At 39.1% G+C, this 24,710-nt stretch overlaps 1 protein-coding gene across 2 annotated transcripts in view; it reads left to right on the top strand.

Annotated features, from left to right (window-relative positions):
- Nucleotides 1-13,570, top strand: part of LOC140224856 (uncharacterized) — a 514,095-nt gene extending 500,525 nt beyond the window's left edge. For both annotated transcript variants that reach the window (XM_072301692.1, XM_072301700.1), the window contains one exon: nucleotides 11,940-13,570. In XM_072301692.1, coding sequence (XP_072157793.1) covers nucleotides 11,940-11,943 — 4 coding nt within the window. In that variant the 3' untranslated portion in view covers nucleotides 11,944-13,570. The remainder of the gene's footprint in view (nucleotides 1-11,939) is intronic.
- Nucleotides 13,571-24,710: the final 11,140 nt, after the last annotated feature.

Raw genomic sequence — 24,710 nt, 5'->3', positions numbered from 1 at the left:
TAAGTAGGAATTGGTTAAACTCATCCCTGATAATTTTTACGTTAGTTCGGTCTTCTATTCAAATGGCTATGCTGCCGTGCTGAGAAAGAACGCCGTATGAGCCTTCAGACGTTGCCAAGTCTCCTCCGATAAAAACTGGATTTACTGGGAAAATTGCGAATATTTTTTTCCAGAATTCTCAGACAATCCTGTACGCAATTTAATCTAAAATATCTGAAAATTCAAACACTCAAAAAAAGCTCCGGCCGTGGAGGCCAGAAGCACCGAACCTGGAGCACGGACTGTATGCCCAGATAAGACATAATATTTTTACAATATTGGGCAAATATTGTCAGTACTGTCGCAATATTTACACAATACTGACAATATTTTGATAATATTATAATCAAAATTATTTTTTTAGAAAATATTTAAAGAATCATCATTTAGTATTTTTAAAAATAATATGTTTACCCAAAACATCATAAAAATATTTTCAAAATATTTGTATTTCAATACTGTAAAAATTTATATCGTGAGAGTATTTTTAAAATATCAGTACATATAATATTTATATTCAAAATATTTATTATATATTTTAAAAACATTTTAAAAGACAGTAATGCATTGGTAAGTATTTTCAAAATATTTTGAAAATATTTTAAACAATAATACTGCTATTCAAAATATTTTTAAAATATTTTCAATATCCTAATCGGTATAAGTCATCATACTAAATGCCTGCCCATAACGAAAAGTATTAAACATAATAAGGCTTAGATTTAAGACGTAGCTCAAATGTGTTCTTTCTGAACAATTATCCATTATTTTCAACCTTATTATTCATAAAGGTTATTGCAGTTGTTGTCAAATTTAATATAATATAATATAATATATATTTTTTTGCCTCCCAAGAAATTGTTGAATTTCCACCTCCTTGAGGTCATTTTCAATGTATTTGCGCGTGATCTCAGTTTATTTCTTTTTTTGTTTCGTTTGTAGTTCATGTACTGTTGTGAATATTATCATTGAATGAGAATGTTATCATTCATTCACATCTGGTTGTTTATTTTTTATTTTTCAAATTTCAAATGAAACATTTAAATTCAACTGAAGAAGAAATTCTTGATCTCGTGTGCTTATTGGTCTCCTGTAGAACTTGCACTTAGTAGCTGTGCAGCTGTGAGATTATGGCAATCGCACCTGCATAGTCTTTATGAGGAAGACATCAAACTGCAATCAAATGCAAAATGCATCTCAGAATGTCGATGAAAAATTTAAGAGAAAAAAATAAATAAAATAATAGAATGGTGGAAATAATAGAATAACAGAAACAAAAGAAGAGAAATAAAATGAAATAAATCAAATTAATGATAAAATGAAGTCAAAGACTAAACTGAAGTAAAACATTAGAGGGAGCAAGGAGATGAAGTAAAAAAACTGAGATGAAGAAAAAAATAAAGTATAAGGGAAAAAACTAAATGAGGTTAAAGAATAGAATGAATTTAAAGAATTAACTGAAGTCAAAAAAATTATGATGAAGTATTAAAATAAATTACAGTAAAACAAAACAAAGTAAAGGAATAAGAAGTAAATAATTAAAGAAAAAAAATGAAGTGCTTGAAAAAAAAAAAAAAAATAGAGTGAAGAAAAAAATAGAGTCAGCAAGGAAATAAAACAAAGTAAAACGATAAAATAAATTTAAAAAATATAGTAAAGTAAAAAGTAAAATAAATACACGGACAAATCCAGGCAGATGGAAAATATCCTAGTTGCCCGTCCAACTCGACGTTAAATACCGGTTTTAAGTCACTAAAATACATCGTCTGGTGAAGCTCAATCGGTAGGGTCGTCGGTTAGTGTTAGGTAGGTCCCGGGTTCAATCCCCAAGGTGGATGAAAAATTTCTAATCTGCAAAATCGATTCAATAACATCCCAGTGATTTCATTATTTTTATTTTTCATGGTTTCTAAAATTATTTTCACAATTAACCCTTTTCCACCATCCCCTAGCTGCGAACCCCTAAATTGATTCAATATTGGTGTAGTATTGTCTCAATATTGATATCCAAATACTTTCCCTTTGAAGTACTGGCACAGTATTCTCAGCCAAAGTATTGGCACAGTATTTATGCCAAAAGGAAAGATGGTGTACGATTTTAACATTGGCTCAATATTTAACCAATATCGGCCCAATGTTTGCATAAATACCAAAACAATATTGTTTAAATATTGGCTAAATATTCCTGTCTTATCTGGGTGTGCTATATGGCACTACCGTTCGCCTACGCGCCTGACGGTCAGGTTGCTACGTGCAGGGACGGCGCGGAGTCCTACGGACATGAAAACCGTAAGTCGCGGCCTCGAGCGGCATAGGCAGCTTGCGCTCTCGGCGCTACTTACGCGCTGGACGGCCGGAGCTCTGCGCGCCGCCGCTGTCCGCGACGTGGTGGATTTTTTCGGAACTACAGCTGAAAATTCACCTTTAAAGTACATACAAAAGAAAAACTTTCCAGCAAAATTTTAAACATTGAGTGAATTATCTTGTGTCAATTTCTGAACAAGATTTTTTTTCTTTCCTTCTCTTTAAAATAGGTATATATTTCTTTCTTGATAGTTCATAACAATTTAGTTTCAGGAAAGTAATGGATAATTCACTGTCTGAGAAAGAAAAAGAGCATATGAACGTTAGCTTGTTGATCATGTTTCAGATATCAAGAGAGATGTGAACTCCTTGGCTGATAGTTCAGCAAGTCAATTTGAGAAAAGAGATGAATCTTAGAGAAAGAAAATCAGCATATGAATGTTAGCTTATTCATCGTGTAGAGATATCAAGAGAAATTTTCAAAAACCTAACTTTAATGTTGCAAGCCTTCCTAGAAATAAATAAAGCACTGGGGAAGCACTGGAAGGAACAAATGTAGATAGATCAAAAATTCTTGCTACCTATTTTAAATTTAGAACAGACTGCCAAGGTATGATGAATTGCTAAAACTCATTGCAGCGAAAAATGTAAATTGAAAAATCATTTTTATCACTTGGCAGCCCGTTCTCAATAAATGTAATTACTTTCACTCAATGAGAATTCAGCATTTGTCAAAAACAAAACCTGGTTCATCCCTCAATAAAAAATACGAATGCAAAGTAGGAAATCACCTAAATGATGAACAAAGGAAAACCACAAGCGTAGGTCTAGGTACTTACAGATTTTTACTCCTTACGACTAGAAGAGCTTCAGGATCTTGAAAATGAGGTTGAGAATATTTCAAGGTGTAAATTCAGTAGTAAAAGTTGACAAAACTTCGAGATATAACTCTCCGCAATAACTACCGGATGCAATTTCCACAAAATATTAGCGAAGAAATATACCACCGAAAATTGTCACACTTGTTAAAATTATAGATCTTCCCTTCAGCAAACTGAAGCGCGATTCACACAAAATTTTACCACTATTACAGTAACACTGAGCTCCCTAGAATTGGGATATGGAATCAGAGAGATTATTCACAGCAACAACGTTCGAGCTTGCTCTCACTATCAGATAATCTGCGCAGGATGGGATCTGTAAAGTTTCCGCTATCAAACAGCTGTCCTTGTAACAGAGAGGGAAGATGTCAGAGACTGCAATACTACTCACAGTTGAAAACATCTATGAGTTAGAGATTAGATCGAAATGGAATAAAAACTGTATCCTCTTACACAGGCAGAACAAAGCAAAAGTGATGATAAAATACAGTCAGCAATAAATGGATATTCTCGTGCCTACATTATCAGTATTTTAGTGTGGCGGTAATTTACTCTGTGGGAAGATGCGTGGCAGGTAATTGATTGCTTTTCTTTAATTTAAGTTCTTTCTCTTAGTAGGGGGAAAATAAGTGAATTGCAAACGAACTTACAAGGGGAGAGGATATGAGCTCAGTGCGTAGGTACTACCAAAACTGACAATTTTCACTTAACTCTCGTCGCATTTCCGAAAGTATTTGACAAGCGTTATCACACAGAACTTTAGAATCAATCGTGCACCACACAGAATCAAGAAAATATATCGGAAACCTCCAAAATTAAACGAAAAACGAACACACGTAATGAGCAATGACCAAGCAATTTAGCATTAGTGACTAGATTCTAACCTCAATAAACAACGCTGAGTGGTGGCTCGATCGCTCCCGAATATTTTCAAGGCTGGCGGCAACTTTAAATTCACGCACTGAATAACATTGACGTAAAATATTATAATTTTCTGCGAATATACACGGAGCCGTCTCAATTTTAATCTGATGGTGACGCCATTTTCCGAAAACTGAATCTCACCTCACTGCCAACGGCCGTGGAAGCGGTTGGTTCCGATCCTGAAACCCGTAACTTACGCTCGGCTCCTAGCCGGTCTTACGGCCACGAAGGCCGCTCGGGTTCCACGGGACATCGGCCGCGGCGTCCGGTACTAGCTGGCTGACGGCGCGTTAGCACCGGGATCACCAGTGTCCAGAGCAACCGGGTCACAGGGCCGTAGTTTTTTTTTTGAGTGAAGGAAAAATATACAATATTATTGACAAGGCAACAGAGATGGACTTCTGGCGCAGATCCGCTGGTATTTCCAGAAAGGATCGCGTCAGAAATGAGACGGTACGGGAGATCATGGATGCCAAGCAGACCATCGTGCATGACATTATGACAAAACAACTCATTTGGTATGGTCATGTCCAGAGAGTGGCAGGAGACAGGTTGCCGAAGAAGGTCCTTGACTCAGTTCCTCCTGGGAGAAGACGCAGAGGGCGCCCAATGAAAGGTTGGAGGGAAGGGATTGAAGCGGAAATGTTAAGGTGCTCAATCCCCCAAGATTTGTGGTTTGAAAGAGAGCAGTGGAGGTTAGGGGTCGTAGAGCGCGAGGGAGTGCTGTAAAGCGACCTATATGTATATACAATATTATACACGAATGTTCTCAAAAATACATGTTTTATTAAGAAAAATGTGGCAACTCTCGAATGTTTCATATGGCGTTCTTAGATCAGTTCATTGGCAGTTTGGTAGATCATGACTTAATAATATAAAAATAAGAATTCACTCTTCTATTTCTTTAGGTCGTAGTGTTTCTCTAGGTACATTTCAAGGATAAAACGACATCGCTCACTTTTCTCTCTATTTTTGGTTGTTCAGCAACCACTTTATATCATCCTCTTAGACGTAGTCGGAGATAAGCTGGGAACAGAGGCAAAAACACCAGCTCAACCTGGTATCCTCTCGGAAGAATTAAAATTACCGTCAGCTACCAACTTCTCCGCGAATCCCTCCCGACGGGAAGTGGTGGAGAGTGCTTTTCAGTTGCATTCGCCTTCGCGCCCTCGGAGCAAGCTGTCAACGAGCGCCTTTCGCACGAGAAAATAACTAACGGAAAAGTTTCGAGAGTAAATTATTTTAATTCGCGAACTCTCTTCCGTGTCTTTTCCGCAACTTCTAACAATTATGAAAGCAAGTCCGCGATGGCAAGCAATTACGTCTCGCATTCATGAATGCAGCTATGTGCATTTCGCCCGCGATGCCCGGGAATATTATTTTACATTGATCAATTTCCAGTTGCAAACATTATACCTCCCTCCGAAAATTGAATTCACGAGGAACGAGAAAAGAAGGTAGTCTACCATATTTTATCCGCTCTTCACAATTCGCAGTCTTGGTTAGGATGAAAAGAGCTTCTCTTTAGTGGCAGATAAAAGACGATTGTGTGTCCTTTTCCTACAGAAAAATACTCTTGTTCTTATCTTACACTGAGAGTGGCTGAATGATCTTACGTAGTCCAATATATACTGAGAAAATTACACTACACTTCGAAATTGAAAAGATCTTGGAACTGAAAGGGCTTATTTTGGTTGTAAAGTCTCAAATTTTCTGCTAACATTTCATCCATTATATGATTAAAGCATAGATGTGTGCACTTAACTTTTGATGAACATACTTCATGATTTTACGGCGCTAAAAACTTAAAATTTCAGAAAATTCATCCGATGGTTTCCTCTCTGAAATAAAAATTAGCACGAGAGATTCTGAAACACCGCAACCAAGAAACGTCTTCATCCGAAAAATCAGAATAGATGATGAGATTTATAAAGCACCGCAGAGTAGATGTGACTGTTTCGCTTTACTCCATATCCAAATGCAGTCCAATTCTGATGAGGTGCTGCTGATCCTCATATCATACAAGACAGTCATTACGACTCGCGGAACCCAATTATTCTCCATTTAAGGCGCTCTTCCTCTTGTCTTTCAAAAATATTCAAATCCAGCATGTCTGATGCGGTAGGCGTCCGGAGCCATCAAGACGAATTGAAATTTATCTCCCGTACTTACACGCACACGATATCGCGATACCGCGGGACGGGAGGGGGGGTGGTCGAAGCGAGGGCCCGTCAAGCAAATTCGGAGGGGCTCAAAGGCTAATTACCCCGGGCAGATCTCGAGGGCCGCCCCTCCCCCGGGCAACTCTCAAGACGCCAATAATAACTACATTAGAGGATCCACCGCACACGCCCCTTTTTTCTGTCGACTCTCCTCTCCGTCCGAACGTCCTATCGCTTTCCGTCGCCCCTCCTGCGGGGTTTTATCTACCCTCCCTGCCACTCGAAAAGTGAATGGAAGGGGGGGGGGGGGGCTCAACCCTTTCCGACCTCATTACCGGCGACACTTGAGCCCGCGGATCGGGATTGTCAAATGTGCGCGTGCTTTGGAAGTGGGGGAAATTAATAGGGGGATCCCAGGTGCGGTCCCTTCGATGTTGGCGCCGCGGAATTTAAATTCGTTGGGAAACGGTCTGGGAATGTTGGACCTGGGTGTGATAGACCGCCAAGTTGACGATTCCAGGTTAAGTTTTTTAAGAGTATATAGTTCAATATTATATATACATATTTTTTCCCCCATCAATTTAAGTGAGAATTATCCACTCAGAGTGCGCAAGCATTTCAAAATCATGAGTTGAAAAACGCTGACTCCGCGAGTTTAAGTACTAGAGCCAAACACATAGCGAAGCGACGTGCTGCCAGCGCGGAAGGCTCGCTGGTGCCTACAAACCTAAGGTGATACTTCATGCATTGCGCAATGCGTGAAGTATCTCCTTAGGTTTGTAGGCACCAATGCACATGTCGCGCTGCGACGCGGCACCTCGAGTAACTATTTCCCAATAGGAGTGTGGCACAGTATCATACGGCTAAACAGCTATTGGACTTAACCTCAGACTTAACTTAACAAACTTAAAATCCGATGGGTCTCTCACTCTCTCAGTTAGATGGATTGATTCATATCATTTAGGAGAAAAATTCGACGTCGGATCGCTGGAATGATAATTTTTGGATTTTTTTGGACATTTTACCTCAAACCCTTGAGTGTCACTTTATTTTGAAGTAGTTTTAAGTATTTGTATACAATGTTTCATCTAAAAACACTTCAAAATAACCTCGGAGTAAATATCGCAAATCGAAAAAGCACAATTAGCAATATTCGCTGTAAATGTGCTTACGAAGTTATTTCCTCCGGTCAAATTTTAGTGCTAATACTAGACTTATATATCGAATATATATGATATCGCCCTTTAAAAAGTTGGGGTTTTGACGTCATCCACCGCGGCAGTGACACCCTTGTTTTCTTCCACCTTGCGTTCATCCAAGTTTTACATTAGGTGACCAGTACAAATGTGTGTCTCTCTAACTGATGAAATTAAGGTGGAAGAAACCAAGGGTGTCACTGCCGCCGTGAATGACGTCATAAACCGAATTCTTCAAAGTGCGATTTCTCGGTTAATACACTGAAAACATAAGTTCGGTGACATGCGCCGAAGTTCGATGGTCCATATCATTCCAACGAATTTGGTTCGTCAAACTGAATTTTCGATCCGTCAAACTGAACTTTTGGTTGGTCAAATCGAATTCCCGGTCCGTGTAACCGAACTTGTGCGGTAAAAGGAACTGACGAATAAAGTTTGGTCATATGTACCAAACGTTCGGTTACCAGAACCAAAAGTTCAGTTCGACAAACCAAATATTAAAGATGATATGGGACAAGGAACGTTCGGTTCACATGACAGAATTTCTTTTTCAGTTTATTTGACGTGGAAAGTTACTGTTTGGACAGATTCTGATAATTTTTTGCTAATCTACAAGAAATTATTATTAAAACACGATTCTGTGGCCAGCGCAACTGTCCCATTAATAGACCGACTATACGATCGTTTTCGAAAGTGGTGGAACCACATTAAATCTTCCAATGGAGATGTTGCATGTGTGAGGAATTCGCGATTTGACTACTGATTCTGTCGTAAAAGTTCGCGAGAAACACGATGGTACCACTGGTTTTCTCTGAAATAATCTCCCGAGCTCAAAAAAAGCTCTCAAGTTGAGGCCAAAATGGAGGGGATATCCCACGCTATCAATAGAGTCCACTTCTATATCAAAACAAACTCTCCATGCAAAGATAAGGAGCAAATACATTAGCAGGGATGCCATGGTTTCAGTCTTAGAGTCCCCAAATAAAGTGGCAGCCCTGTCAATGTATTTGCTCCCTATCTATGCATGGAAAGTTTGTCTTGTTGTAGAGGTGGACTCTCAGGATAGCGTGGGATATCCCCTCCATTTTGATCTCAAGTTGAGAGCTTTTTTGAGCTTGGGAGTTGATTCCAGAGAAAACCAGTGGCACCATCGTGTTTCTTGCAAACTTTTACATAAGAATCAACAGTTAAATTGCAAATTCCTCACATGGCAACATCTCCATTCAGAGATCAAACAAAGCTCTGTCGAAAAAATGCGTCAGTTTGGCAACGGTGTTGATGGCGATGGCGAATGTGTGAGGACGCGACAGCGCGGGGATGGTGAAAAAGAGGGTGGTTGGAGCCGTGTAGTGAGCACGCTTCAGCGTCGCGTCGCGTCGGGCCGGGCGCCGGGTAGGGTTGAGAGTGACTTTAACCCGCTTTTAATGACCTCGGATAATGGATCGTCAAAAGAAGTGCGTATTGTTCTAGCGCAAGACTCCTCGCCGATCCCATCGTAAACGGCACCATCGATCCCAACTGACCCGCTCCACTCACCGTCCCATAAAAAACACTCGCCCTCCGGCCCCGCTACCAATGACGAGTGTCTGGTTTTTAGCGCGACTCAAGGTTAAATCGTCGTGTCCCCGACGAAGAAACGTATCTCCACTCCAAGGCTGTAAAATTGACCCAAATAATTAAATTTTTTCCAAGAATGTATCTGTCCGATTTTTCTCCGAACTTTCACTGATTTTTTTCATAAAATTAGATGAAAAATCAGTGAAATTTTCAGTTTGAAATGCCCAAGATGATCTTGGTTACATTGAAATTTGCGAGGGGAAATTCGACAACATTGAAATGAGGTTACGTTCTTTCATAAGGGAAACATAGAGTACAATAGAGTCGCAAAGTACTGGAGCGGCGATGAAGCCAATCCATGAACAGGCGTTTCCGAGCCGCGTGTGCTCCGAAAATAGTGAACCATTTGCGAACCCAACGGCATTTTGTAACACGGCGGCTTATGGAGAAATCAAGAACTGCTTGTGTTTTTTAGGTATTTCATAATTCAATCAGCATTAATTTTTGCAAATTTTGCTATTTAAAGGTAGTCAAAGCCATAATGAATCCATTGATGTATATTACTCCTGGATAATATTCATATTGGGATTTAATTTCTGACTTATACCAAGTGTGAACCAACCGGCATTTCTTATCACGGCGGCTTACGGGAAAAGCAACGACTGTCCGTGTTTTTTCGACATTTTTTAATTTCATCGATATTAATTTGTGCAAATTTTGCTATAATTAGATAGTCAAAGTCATAATGAATCCATTGATGTATATTACTCCCGGATAAAATTCATATAGGAATTTAATTTCTGACTTATACCAAGTGTGAACCAACCGGCATTTTTTTACACGGTGGCTTATGGAGAAATCAGCGACTGCTTGTGTTTTTTCGACTTTTTTTAATTCCATCGGTATTAATTTGTGCAAATTTTGCTTGAAATAGATATTCAAAGCCATAATGAATCCATTAATGTATGTTACTCCGAGATAATATTCATATATGGACTCAATTTCAGACTTATTACCGGCCTACTTATTTTAGCTGGTTCAGTGTGTGTCTAGCCGACGAACGGAGCCGAGTCGGGACTGTCGGGAGTGGGGAGCGCTGAGCGCGAGTCTCTGCGTATGCGTCATCGCTAGTCGCCGCACACTAGTCTCCGGAGAACTGGACAAAACAGCCTCGAAAAGTGACTTCATCGGCGATCCAGTACTTTGCGACTCTATTGTACTCTATGAAGGGAAACGACGAAATGTTCAGAGAGAGGACTTCAGTTGAGGTTTCAATTTTCACATGAAAATCTTAGGATAATGGCGTTTTCGACATTGTAGGAGAAGGGCGAGAAGCTACTGAGGGGCTCGGTAGACAATAAGGTGCATGAGTGCAGTTTTTGAAAAAAATGGAGGTATTAATTATTTCAAGTAAAACTAGTCTAAATGCATATCCTGTGAAAATTTCGCTCCCAAATTCCAATTTTTAAGCATTAAAAAGTCAGTTTGAACTTCTTTCCGCCGAAAGGATCCATGTAATTTCGAAACTTGAAACACGTATTTTTCGAAATAACAATCACTGCACTCATGCGCCTTGTCCTCAAAGCCCCTCTACTGAAGACAATAAGTCAATGACAGCATTGCTTCCCAAAATACATTTGGAGGCGAGATACTTTTCATAGAATAAAAATCAGAATGGAGAATTTGCACCAACATTTTTTAGCACTTCATCTGAAACTGCTGAAAGAGTTGATTTCGCAGTTTAATTTGACATGACTGACATGGGTACAGTTTAAATATGGATTTTAAAGTGAGAAAATGCACCGCCTAGTGACGTGATCTGGTGTTATTTCCTATTTTAATACATGTATAAGTAAAGCAAATTAATGCTTACTTTAAGGCCAGATTCGGGGATACGAATAAGCTTGTAGTCGTTATTCTAGATTTAATTGTTTTCATAATGGTTCAATTTTTTTTCTTCATTTCCTTCCTACCACAGGTCAAGTTTTTACACAAACTTTACGTATTTGCGGCCTCTCGTTAATCGCCATTTTAAAGCAAAAAGTTTTCCTCTCTTCGTTAATGTCAATAGTCTGTGGCTTTACGAGCATGAAGAAGAATAACAAAATCTTGTGTTAAAAATAGAAAATGAAATGCAGAATGCAGTTTCTCAAACCCTACTTCTTCAGAAGGTATAAGTTCCCGCAGAAGTCAGATGAAGGGAGAACTTCGAAGAAAAAGTGGCTAAAATGCGGCAAAATCCACTCGTTTCATAACATTTCGCCATCTCTGTGAGTTGAAATCAGTGCGAACGATGAAATTTAAAATTCAGCGGCGAACCTGCAGTGCTCAGCAAGTCATATTGAATCCATTAGCGAATATTGTGACGTAAATGAATGTGAATGTAGCTTGTTAACTATTCAAGCCATAGAAATAGTCAAAGGGATTAGCCAATTCATAGAATTGACGCTTTTTGCAACGCGTTGCCGATGTTGGGTCTGCAACAAATGCACAACATGAGATCCGCGATGAAAATTTCACGGAACGAAAAAAAAGAAATACTGAAACACCTGCTAATGCAAACTATGAAGTATTTTACGTGGAAAACGTATTGCCATCCAGGGCAGTTTTGTCGGTTATTTTACTGCAATCTCTTTCTTCTGGTTACTGAAATGTATAGAGCTCAAAAAGCTCAAATTTCCGCATGCCGATCTGAGCCTGCACTTGAGTCCTGTTGGGACCAAAATTCAAACTCATTCTACGGCGCTGTAATTTCCCTATCATATGAGTAACGAAACAAAAAAATATATCTACTACGAGTATCTCAAAGTTCAAATGTTTACATAGGAAATCTTACGAAAATTTTAGAATATAATTTGTTTAATTTTTTGTTCCAGGTAAGAGAGAAACTTTAAATTAATGGCGGACTGGGGACTTATCACGTGACTGATTTGGTGAGTAATACCTTGTCAATTTTTCTTCGAGTCATCGAAGCTTTAATTGTTCAATGATTCTGACAGACCATGAAATATACTGTTAGAAATCTCACTTATCTCCCCCACTCATAGAAATCCCGAGTGACATGAACTAGGAGTGATATTTTCTCCCTAAGAGCAGAGTATTCACTCCGCGGAAGTAGTAGATTTTCGCTCCGCTTTCATATCCTTCAGATTTTCTTGGAGAAAAATAGGTTCGAAAGGGAAACGTATTTTAGATTTCACGATGAAATTTTTTACAGTGTAAAATGATACCGTGCGTGAGAATCTAGATGTCATGCACTCATGCATATTAAAAACTGGGATCATATTTTTTTAATTTTCAATTCTTTGAAAACTCCTCATCTTTAATAACGCGAAATACAGATATGCATGTCGTTTCAATGCACTTCGCATTTTAAAGGTGTCTAAACTATTTTTCTCATTTGAATTCTTTCGCCGAAAGTTCGAAAGGTAGGACTGTAACATCTGTTGCCGACCCTCTAAACTGAAGGCGCATTGATATTTCTCCCATCCTAGTACTCATTAGGCACTGACTGCTGAGATATGCATTTATACCCAGCGACCAATTCGGCCTGACTGTCATTTCTGCGAGCGATGAATTTTATGTAAATTATGTTAATAGACAGTCTGTGATCGTTAGTTTTTTAGAAAAGATACTGGCTTAACAGCCATGCCAAAATAACAACAAGAAGAACAAAACGAAATGAATAACAAAAAGAAATGAATAAATAAGATGAATAATATCAATTTGTTTTAAGTCGGAAAATATTTGTTCGATTTGGATGTCACAAATCTTCTCTCATGTTTACTTTTTTTTTTTAAAAAAACCAACAACATACGGCTTTCCTCTCAATTGTAGTCTAATTTTTTCACTTATGCAGAAATGTTCACAAAATTAAAAGTCAAGGCGATATTTTGATCAGCTCACTTGTAATAAATGGAAATCGATCGGATATTTGAAGCACTGCAATATGGCACGCACTTTTCAAGTTCAGACATCGATCTTTAGCTGAAAATTTCAAGCGCGAATGTATCAGCGGGCCACACAAGTTGATAAGTTCCACCGCTTTCGAGAATGAGTCTGGGAAGCTGAAAAGACATCGGTAACAACAACAAGGTGCCACCAACCGTCACACTCTCCCGCCGAGTATATTTTATTTAGCCCCTTCCACACGAGGGAGTAAAAAGCACTGATATAAGATAAAGCAAAGCTTTCCGTACCTCGACTCGCGCACGCTTTTGAAGAGTGGGCTCCGTGAACTCGAGATGAACTCCAGAAATCAAAATGAACGAGCTTTACGCGGCTCCAAATCCTTCAAAAACAGCATAACTCCCTTTAAAAATGAATCCTGTAGCCCGCATAACTCCATTCTCTCCGTAACGCGCTCTAAAATGGAGCTACGCCCTTTTATCAGAGGACCGATGAATTCCGTGCTATTTGAAATTAATGTCGTTGTTTACTGTTAAACTTTCGAATGAACATAACCTCAAAAGCGAGGATCCTGCAATGTCGCGGTGAAGCTTTTTTACCCCCCCCCCCCCCTAACAAAATGACGTGTACTCCCGTGCTAAAGAAGAACGCCGTATGAACATTCGAGAGTTGCCAAATTTCCTTCGATAAAATGTCTATTTTTGAGGTTAGTTATGAATACTTTTCCTTGAGATTTTCAGGGACTTTGGGCGGAATTGCGAACAAAATTATCTGAAAAGTTGGAAGGAAAATATTCTTGAGTTCATCAGAAAATTCGTGTTTTATCGAAGGAAATTTGGCAACGCCTGAAGGTTCATACGGCGTCCTTCCTTAGCACGGCAGTATAATGATGCCTTATTTATTTATTAATATGATATTTCTTCGTCTCTCGGGTTAAATGACGTCGAGCACCGTTTAAGTTGGAGGATACGGTTTCGTTCTTTGTTTACATCGGGGGTACTTTCAGCTCCGCACGCTGAATATTGCTGTTTGGAACGAGTGAAGCTCTTTGAATGCTCCGGTGGTGCGGTTTAGCGCAGGATTTGAAGAAAGTAAGATGAGAATTTAAGTTTAAGACCATTTAGAGTGGTGCTAAATTGACTCAAGTTGCTCCCAAAAAATCACCTAACGCCGAAATACGTAAGCAAGTTAGTAAAATGGCGTTACCTAGATTTTGAGAAGGTATCAACTATCCCTGCGAAGGGCTTGAAACCAAATTTAACTGACGTAGGTGGGTCCGCGGGGCTTTTTTCGGACAATTCTGCCATGATAGCTAAGAGAGCAGTAAGTGCATTTCTGTATAAGCCATGGTTAGCAAATGCACTGGAAAAAAAAAAAACACATTGGTTCTAGAGTCCAGACTCTTGAAAATATTGACAAGAAAAAATACTCTTGATTCAATCGGATGTTTGCTTGAATCAAAACGAAATCCGCTTAAATTAAGAGGCTTGGTTCCTGATTTAAGCTAGATTCTGGTTGAATCAAGAGTACTTTTTCTTGTCGAGATTTCTAAGAGTCTGGAATCTAGATCCAATGTGGTTTTTTTTCCAGTGTGCTTTTATGCGTTTCAAGGCACATCCCAGCATGCACTTACTGCTCTCTTCGCTGTCACGGCAGAATTTTAGGCTTCACCGAGTGTGGTTGAGTGACTTTAGCTCGTTGCCGGTTCGCCTTCAGTTTTTGGTGTAGGCAATGCGAGCTCTCATGTGGTCGAATAGTGGTATCACTCTCAGGTGTCACGATTGCTCGAGGAAAGAAGCGGGAATAGACTTCACCGACCGTGGAACGGTGACTAGCTCGTTGCCGGGGTGCCCTCAATTTTGAGTGTAGGCAACACGAGCTTCCTTGTGATCGAATAGTGGTAGACCCTTGGAGATTTCGATTTTTCATCAAAAATACTATACCCAGCTTTTTACGAAGCATGCCTCCTAAAATTTGGTGCTTTTTGCAAACCAGATTCTTCAGTTTGATCATCAGACTTTTTTGGCGAATCTGAGAGTCTTCTTCCAAAATTGACTTTTAGAAAAGACATCTGTGTGATACCTCTAATGGAAAGACTGTGCAAGTTATCGTTCATTTCACAGATTAAGACGGAATTAAACTGAAAGAGGACTCCAAAAATCAAGCTATTGAACACTTTTTCTAAAATACTGGTTTCAGCACGAAGTTTTAGAGGGAAACGGATCCATCACGCCAGAAGCCCCATTAGAGCTGTTTCTTTTCACCAAATATTGTTTGTCAACCCTAGGAAAAAGCTGCTTTAAAAAAAAAAAAAAAACATTTTTTCTAGGAATGAAGCTTTCAGGTGTAATGGATCTGTTTTTTGCCCAAAATTTAAAGCTAGTGTTTTCGCAGAAGTGTGCTATCTCGATGTTTGCTCAAACCAAGTATAATAAATCCAAGCATTTTTTTATTTTGAAGGATCACACATCACATCAATGAATCTACAATCTGGTCGAGTGATTGAACCACGAAGATGAATTAAACTAATGAATTAGTGAACCAGAGAACCAGTGAGCCAGTCATTGAACCAGAAAAATGGAAACCAGTGGAATGAACCTCTTCTTGATACCTGCATCTATCTGGTTCAATCACTCAACCGAATCGTAGAAAAGTTGTTTCTTCTCCTTAAATTTTCTCACCGATGATCGATTCCCCACCCGGAACTAAAACGCATCCTCGAAGAAAATGCGAAGCACTAAATCACGAAAATCTCGCCGTATCGAATGTCAAGGAGGGCGGGAGATGGAGCACTCCTCGTTATTGAAAAAAAGCAGCGCGAAAAGAATAGCAAGCGCCGGTGCCGGTGTAACAGTGGCGAGGCATAACTGATCGATTATCGATATTTCCCCATTTGAAGCTGGCGTAAAGAATCGATCCTTAAGGTATACCCTATTTATCGATTCTTTTCCATAGGTTTAAACGGCAGATTAATCGATATATCGCATGACACGCCATAGCGGAGCAACAACTAGCACGTGTAAAACAATGAGCCGAGACGCGGACCAGAGTAATGGAATGCTTTTTACGGATACGGACACGCTTTTCGACAGTGGCGTGGCATGCTTTGCGATATATCGATCGATCTGCCATTTAAACCTATGGAAAAGGATCGATAAACAGGGTGTTCGTAGCGAACACCTTAATAATCGATTCTTTACCATAGCTTGAAATGGGGAAATATCGAGTATCGATCATTCACGCCTCGCCGCGCTCCTCGGGTTTTTGTAGGGGCCGAAGTGTCGATATATCGATCGATCTGCCATTTAAACCTATGGAAAAGGATCGATAAACAGGGAACACCTTCATAATCGAGTCTTAATCATAGCTTGAAATGGGGAAATATCGATTATCGATCATTCTCGCTCCTCGGGTTTTTGTAGTGGTCGAAGTGTCTGAGAGTGATGACACGCGAAGGACGAGGGCGGAGGAGGAGATAAATTGGTACACAACGGCAAAAACCCCGGAAAGAAGGATGTAGATATGCAATCCAAACAAGGCCCTTTACGCGGATTTGAAGGGGACACGAGACAGACGTAAAGGGCCGAGGAATACGCTGTTGTCACTTTAAATGACCGAGAGGCCTACACTTTTTGGTGCTTTGATTTTCTTATTTGTCTCATTCTACACACTAGGGGTCGTTTACATAGTCATTCCTTGAAAAAAAAATGCTTGATACATTATTCGGACGTGTTTATGCTAAAAGGGACCATGTTCATGTGGTTTGCGTGGAACATAGTTCCTTTTAGCATGAATACGTCCATTTGAGGGGCTTGGAGGACAAGGCGCACAAGTGCAGTTTTTGCTATTACCAGAAATACGTGTTTTGAGTTTCGAAATTATACGGATCCTAATGGGAAAGAGAAAGTTCAAACTGACTTTTTGATACTTAAAAATATGAATTTGAGAGCGAATTTTCTACAGAATAAGCATTGAGACTAGTTTTACTTGTAATCATTAATATCCCAATTTTTCAAAAAATGCATTTATGAGCCTTGTTTTCCAAGCTCCTTACTTTGACTCGAAGCGTCGTTTTTTGTCGACAAAATTGAGTTTATTTTTTTATTTAAGGTCGTGCGGATCAGTGGCGTGGCGTGAATGATCGATTATTGATACTTCCCCGTTTGAATCCGTGGTAAAAAATCGATTCTCATTCAATTCTTCGATCTGGTTAATCGATCTTCATAGGTCATATAGGTTTAATGATAAAAATGGTGAAAAAGGTAAAATGACGGATCAATCGATTTATCGCAAAGCACGCCACGCCACTGGTGCGGATATAATTTCAAAGTTAATTTTTTATCGTTAATGAAACTTTGTTTTGTTGTCGTTAAGTTTAAGTTAAAAGACGATGGCAAAACAACGTTTCTTCAACTCAAAAAAACTGAATTTAAGTCAAATCCGCAAACGAAAATAAAAAAAATAAACAAAAATTAACGAATTTCGTCGACAAGAGAGGACGCTTTAAGTCAAAACAGTATCTCAAGAAAAAAATGTTCAGTGCATTTTCGTCCGAATAGACGTAGAGGCCCACGCGGCTTAGCCCCGGACGCGCGATTTCCGGGGTGAATTTTGGACAGAGCTCGACGGCCTAATCCGAAATCCGACAACCCCCGGGTCGGAAATCAAGTGGCCCGAAAGGAAATTGTAATCCTCGTTGCGTCGACTTGATGCATGTGCATTCATTTTTCAAAAGCCTCCTTTATATCAGTTCGGACGTCTTCGCAGGGTTCCCGGTCGGGTCGCCACTCACCGCTAACATCACGGCTCCCGGCCCTGCGCCCCGCTCAGCTCTGCCAATCAAATCCCTTTCCTTCCCGCCCTTCCACGTCGTGATTTTTCTCTCGAGGATGGAATCCGCGGTTTTGGGATTTAGGTTGCAAGTTCGAGATGATCTGTTTTTCGTTCGTCTTGGATGCAGATTCATGATTCGATGGGTATATAACGGGTGTATTGAGTGACTCCGTATACTCTAAAATATTGACTGGCGTTCCAAAATAAGCAGGGTGGACAAGATTCGTTGATTTTCGTGCTCAGTGGCGAGGCGTGAATGATCGGTTATCGATATTTCTCCATTTGAAGCCAAAGAATAAATTTGTATCGTTTTCGTTGCGAGCACCCTGTGTATCGATCCTTTTCCATTGGTTTAAATGACAAATAAATCGATATATTGCAAAGAATGTCGCGCCACTGGTTGTGCTATGGAAGGACGCTGCATGAAAATTCAAATGCTGCGACATTTTCCCTAGTAAAATGTTTGTTCTTGAGAAAATGTATGTGAATATTTTTATAATTTTTTTATAAACCCACAGAAACTCAAAATGAAAATTTTCTGAAAAATTCAAAGAAAGTTTTTTACACGTTTCCCATAGAATTAGAATTTTCGTAGACAAATTTTGGAAAGACCTGATGTTCACACAGAGGTGGACAGCATTTCACATTTGGGAACTACTATTTCTGTTTCATTTCAGAAAGAACATGTACAGCAAGGAATTTCAACAAAAAAGTTTGCTTATTACGGGAAGTAAAACACCAAATATAACCCTAACCTTCGGTTGACAATTGCAAGAGAAAATGCCAGCTACTTTTATTGAAGAAACCTAATAAACAACGAGCGGTGAATACCAACGCCGCAATCGGAAGTATGCATTTTTTCAGTCTTTCCATCGTTTTCTGCGCTAAATTCACCGCAAACTGTACCAAAATCAACACAAATAATTAAAATTCTACTTGCGCAATTAATATCGGTCACATATGCCTGATAAGATCTCGAAAAAATCTCCTCACGCTAATTTCGGAACCAAAAACCAAAAAAATGCAGCGCAATTTGCTAAACGGCAAAGTAATAAAAAACGACCGCTCTCAATTAACCGCTCAGTTTGATGGCAACAAAATGCGACCGGCGCACAGTGGTTCAAGTCTTTGGAAGAAGTCGAACATGAAATTTTTGAAAAAAAGTGTTAAATTTTACGTTTATCTCATGACAATTTTATTTTTAAGGGCTGCTTTTTAAAGAAAATATTTCGAGAAAACCAATGAAACTACTTTTACAACATCAAAATTTCATATTAATAAAGATTTACGCTATTAAAGCTTTTTATATCTGTCCGACCTCTCCCATTGACTCGGTCCAGCGTGCGGCGATTAACGACAATTCCCAGGGAAATGCATCTCCGTCTCCAAAATCCGGACTTTATCGTCCGCGCCCGAGTGATAAACATTCCGCGCTCCGTTTTGCATTTTTCCGACTCGGATCCGATTCAATTAATTGCTCCATATTCGGCCGCAGCTTCCCCTCCCCCCGCCGGCGAAACACGTGCGACCGGGAATAATGGTTAATTAGTCGGAAAGAAGGAAGCGTCATTAGTCGCGCGGCGCGGGCGGAGCGAGACTTTCCTGTAAATATAATAAATCAGCGGGAATTCCATCCCCGGATCCGAGTTATCTTTCGCGGCGCATGAATTCATTAAGTCGACAGGGGCACAGATTAGATCGGGGATCGAACCCCGACCTCGTTACGGGAGGGGCCGCTGGTGGATGCCCGAGGCGTGCCCCGTTGCAATCCCGCTTGGAGGGGAAATATTTTGATAAAAGTGCTGATTGTAATGCACGGAAAATTGCTGGTTTAACAATTTTGTAGTTAAAAAAAGTGTCCGACATGTTCCAATGCAGATTTTACAATAAAATATGCTAATCTAACAATCCCCGCGGTTAAAATAGCTTTCCACTATTGTAAAATGAACATTTGAAACCTATCGGACATATTTTTTAAAAATTTAATGATGAAATCAGCAATCTGTTTTTTTCCGTGTATTTTCTTATTAATTTTCATACCTGTTTCAGGTGTCATTATTTGTAGTATTTTATAAAATATTTGTTAATTATTTTTTTTTCTTTTAAATATCTCCAAAATATTGACAAAACGTTTGAGAAATAAAATTTTTCGTGTTCTCTGTCTCTGAAATGAACAAAACTATACATATTTTGAAAACTTAAGCCAAAATAATGTTAAAGGACGGCGCGGATTTTAAGGTCAGTAACAACTCTACGATCCACAACCTGGACGCATGTGTACGTTAGAAAGAAAATTAGTACCAAAGACGTCTCCTAGAGTGCGCGCACACGGATATGGAATATGATAACCTCATCGCAAGTAAATATTTTTAAAATATATTATCAATATTACCTTGACAATATTGCTGCAATATTGTCAGGGGGGCGGACAACAAACTATTGCAGCAATATTATTTCGATATTGTGAAAATATTGTTAAAATGTTTTTGACAATATTTCAGCAATATTTTTAAAATATTTCCGTGTTGGGCGGGATATCTCTATTTTGACTTGTAAAGCGTTTTACAATTCAAATTTTAATTCAGATCAGTTCTTGAAATTTACGTTGAATTTTAGTCAACTATATACCTCCATTTTATAGACATATGAATTCACAGGAAATGTGAAGAGGAAACGTGGGTTAGCTTTCTTTTACAAAAATAAAGATAATCGGCTTTGTTGAAATGTTGCAATGGAGGTAGGCATTTTTCGACACTATCCCCTTGTACATACTTTTTACTAAACAGCAGAAACATGAAGAATTATAAGAATACTGTCATCAAACTTAAACACATTTAAGAATAGTCGGAAGATTTTGCAACATTTTAAACATACTCGTTGAATATTGTTTTCCGTCTCACTGAGAATCTCCGAAACAGGAATGTTCGCAATGAGGAAAAGGATTTTGAAAACCAACTCGAGATGCAGTGTGCACTGTCGTTATTTTGGGGATTGCATTGCGAGTGACACATTTCCTGTGTACCTCGCAAACGTGACGGTTTAAAAAAAAAAAAAAAAAAAAATTGAAAAGAATTCAAGTCTCTGAGACTGAGAGTCTCTGATTATGTTAGCGATGCGTGCGATAGCAAATAAGTGCATATTTTTGCTTTAAAAACATTTTAGTCAACGTGAAAAAAATCCAGAAATTTGATAAGGACCATGTCAAAATCACAGTAATATTTGCATACGTTTGTCTTGACCTCAAAGCGTGTACTAACATGCACGTTCAGAATTTAGAGTGCATCCACATACTGCCGTGCTAAGGAAGAACGCCGTATGAGCCCTCAGAGGTTGCCGAATTTCCCTAGACAAATCACGAATTTTCAGGAAAATTTGTAAATAATTTTTTCTTTTATTTTTCGGAAAATTTTGATCTTAATTGTCTGAAATTTTCAAGGGAAAATATTCATAAGTTTCGTCACAAATGAACGTTTTTAAGAGGAAATCTGGCAACTCTCAAACGTTCATACGGCGTTCTTCCTTAGCACGACAGCATAGGAGTTCAGTCTCGCGACGCCTATTTCGCGGCTGAATGTGACAACGCTGCTTTAGTGGGAGCACTCCTGAAATCCAGATTTGACGATCATTAATATTAATATCACGGTAATCTACACCGTTCCGATGATTTAACACTCTACAATCAAGAGCTAGAGAGCTTTCCCAACAGCCTGAGACAGGAGACACTGTCCGCTCGTGGACCCTTTAGGTCGCCTATCTAGTCCCTAACTTCACCGCCTGCTTCCTATCTGCTTTCAACTGCTATTTTCAAACCACACCAAGAGGAACCGCATGGTAGATATCAGACTGCAATGCCATACTAAGAAAGATGAGAGCGTGATCAAAGCAAAGGGTAGCTTCAAAATTAGGCTAAGAGCGTGTCACTACTATTGCTAGAGATATAGAGAACGAGAATATATCGGTGACTGAAGTGCAAAATCTCGTACCTCCACTGTGTTTCAAAATTTCTGCTCCTGTTTCACTGTTTTGAAGAGGAACAATTGGATTGCATTGTGCAAAAAGGAGCCACTAGCATTGCAATGTTGTTAAGATTGTGCAACTTCTTTTGTCTTGGAGGAAAAACCTGATTATACCTCAATAGTTTCTATTTTACTCGCTAAAAACTGTAAATTTAAGACAAAAATTACCATCTAAATTTCATAGTTTTTCACAATTTCCGCAATTTTATTGCAAAGGATGAAGTTGCACAATCTTAGCATCATTGCAATGCTAGTGGCTCCTTTTTACAAAATGCAATCCAATTCAACTTTATAGCTTGGAATGTATACAGCATATTCTACTGACCGAGAAGGGAAATCAAAGGAGTTTCAAAGAAATACGATGATTGGTTTTCTAAAGGAAAAATCAAGTATAATAGGAAGTCTGCAACGTCGCAAACGAAAGTGCGTGGTTCCGCACTTTAGCCTTCAATACATGTCGCAGCCAACAGCAATCACCGGCAAATTGCTATCTATTTATGTTGAAAAAGAAAGATGTACAGAATTAGAAGTAAAGAAACAAGATAGAAAACACAGTTTATTGTGCTTGTAATTCAAACAGACTTTTTTTTCTTCTTGGACGAATGGCACCAGCTGGCACACTAGGGATTGCCTGTAACGAGATAAGTAACCATAGTTTGGTTTAGTTCGGATCGGCAACTAAACTAACAGCCGGCCAAGGCGGAGATCACACAGGATTTGAAGGCGCCCCGAAACGAGATCGTATTTTTGAAGTTTTATACCAATAAAACCTTCACTGTGATGAGAATTGTTTCAATTTGACGAGTTAGCTCGCAAGCCGCTTGCAAATCGCATATGATTGCTGTCTACTTGCAACATGCATCGGAATCTTACAAAAGCCTTACATAAAATGTGAGTTAAGTATAAATAACCAAAAAGAAAGCAATGAAACACAATTGAACCACAGCATGGAGTTTAATCAAAGAATGTAAACAAGCAATGCATTAGTTTAATATATGTAGAGCTGTCTATTTCCTGTATCAATGGGAATTAATTTCTATATTCGCCAGAATTACGAAGGGGTAGGGGTGAAGTTCTAACTTCGTCTGCCGCAGTATCTAACTACTATACGAAAAGGGGAGGATCACCTTTTCCTTCGTCTTCGTCCCTTTCTCCTCTCCCTCTCATCTCACCCCGTCTCGCTATCTCTCATTTTCCTCCTGTCACTAACTCGTAATTGAGAGCAGAAAATAGAATATTACAATAATCTGAGACAAGTTGGTGAGGCAATCACTGGTGGATCAGGGGTCGTAAATACTTGCCAGATGACGAAAAATCGATTCGAGCTGTCACCGCTCATCGCACATTGTTCTGACCGAAGTTGTCAAACATTGCAATGACAAAATTTTATCTTGAAACTAGCATATCTTATTTTCGAATTGAACGCAGTTTGTAGGAATAAAACGGCACAAGTCACATTTTTTTTTGAAAGCATAAAAATGGAGTAATGTACCACAAAACATTTCCGAGGTTCGACCATTGAAGTTTTGGGATCACGACTACATACATCAAAATAGTAGTGAATAAAAGGATCAGAAAGACGCACATCCATTTTTCCTTCTAAACCCCCCCCCCCCCCCCCCAGAATAATGAAGATTTTGACGTTTGAAATTTTCAGGTCTAATCACTCTGCTCCGAAGTTCCAATGAATTTCAGCTCTAAGAAACCCATCATTTCAAGAAAAGCTTTGCTTTTCTCTGAAACTTGTTGTGCCGTTTTGATCCCACATGCTGCAAATGAAATCCGAAGGGAAAGCTCTAGAAAAAGCACAACTTGATCAATGAGTATCGAGTAAAATTGACTTTATTTATTCGCTTATCTAAACTTTATTTTTGATTTTCTGAGTCTTCGTGGTACTTACATCTGGTTGTGTTGGTTGACAACAGCGCTTCCTTCAAGTCGATCTCGAAGTCAAATCCAGAGCGACGCAGGTGACAGAGCGGGTGACACGGGTGCAATCTGAGTCGATCTGACGCAAAAGTTGTTTTCAGCTTACGCCCCATTTCAGCCGCAAAACCCCTCTCCCCCACCCTTCCCCTTATCTATCGCCTAAACTGCTCCGCACATTAGAAATCAAACGTCGTTCATGGAGCATCAAAACATTTTGATAACTCCTCCTCCTCCACCGTTCCCTCTCATTTTTTTATTGATGCAGTCTCTTATTGAATCATTTGAGTTTTCCTGTAATTTTTTCACGCAACAATTATTATCAGTAAAACTTTTTTTTCGCACGTGAGATCGTGTCGTCTGGTTGACTACGTTTCTCAGAGAGCATTAATCACAAAATGTGACTCAAATACGTGGAATTATCTTGAGTTGTTGTTCAATGATTACCAGGTTATCATTTTTTTTTTTTCGTTCCAATTTTTTTATCTAAATGTTTATTATGTTGCATTCGGTTCGGGTTAATCAACTCATCGCATAATTCCATATTTCAAGACCTGTCTTAATTCCCCTGGTAGAAAATTTATTAAGTTCGCGAAACGAAAACAGAACAAAATGTAGCAAAGGAGCTTCAATGCTCTGAAACCTTAAGTACCCGCAGAGTCGCACGAGAAATATACTGCTCCAAAAAAAAAAAAAAAAAAAAAAAAAAAAAAAAACCCAGAGGGTAGTTGCAATTTTTGATTTTTACTAAGCAAGAGAATCTTGCGATGAAAAATACTTCAAAGAAAGGACGAGGGGATTACACATTTGTTTTCTGTACATCATTCTGCATGGCAATTGCCTTAATTTTACCTTTCACACCTAAATTCCCTCGTTTCAGACTGTATTCGTATTGATTCAAAAAGATGTCTTGTCGCTTTAAAGAGATATCTAGTTGGTTCATCGAGGAATCATGTCACAGCA

The sequence above is a fragment of the Bemisia tabaci genome, chromosome 6, assembly GCF_918797505.1.
Source record: "Bemisia tabaci chromosome 6, PGI_BMITA_v3".
Classification (NCBI taxonomy): Eukaryota; Metazoa; Arthropoda; class Insecta; order Hemiptera; family Aleyrodidae; genus Bemisia; species Bemisia tabaci.
The sequence above is the reverse complement of the archived record's forward strand: the minus strand, read 5'-3'. Positions and strand labels throughout refer to the sequence as shown.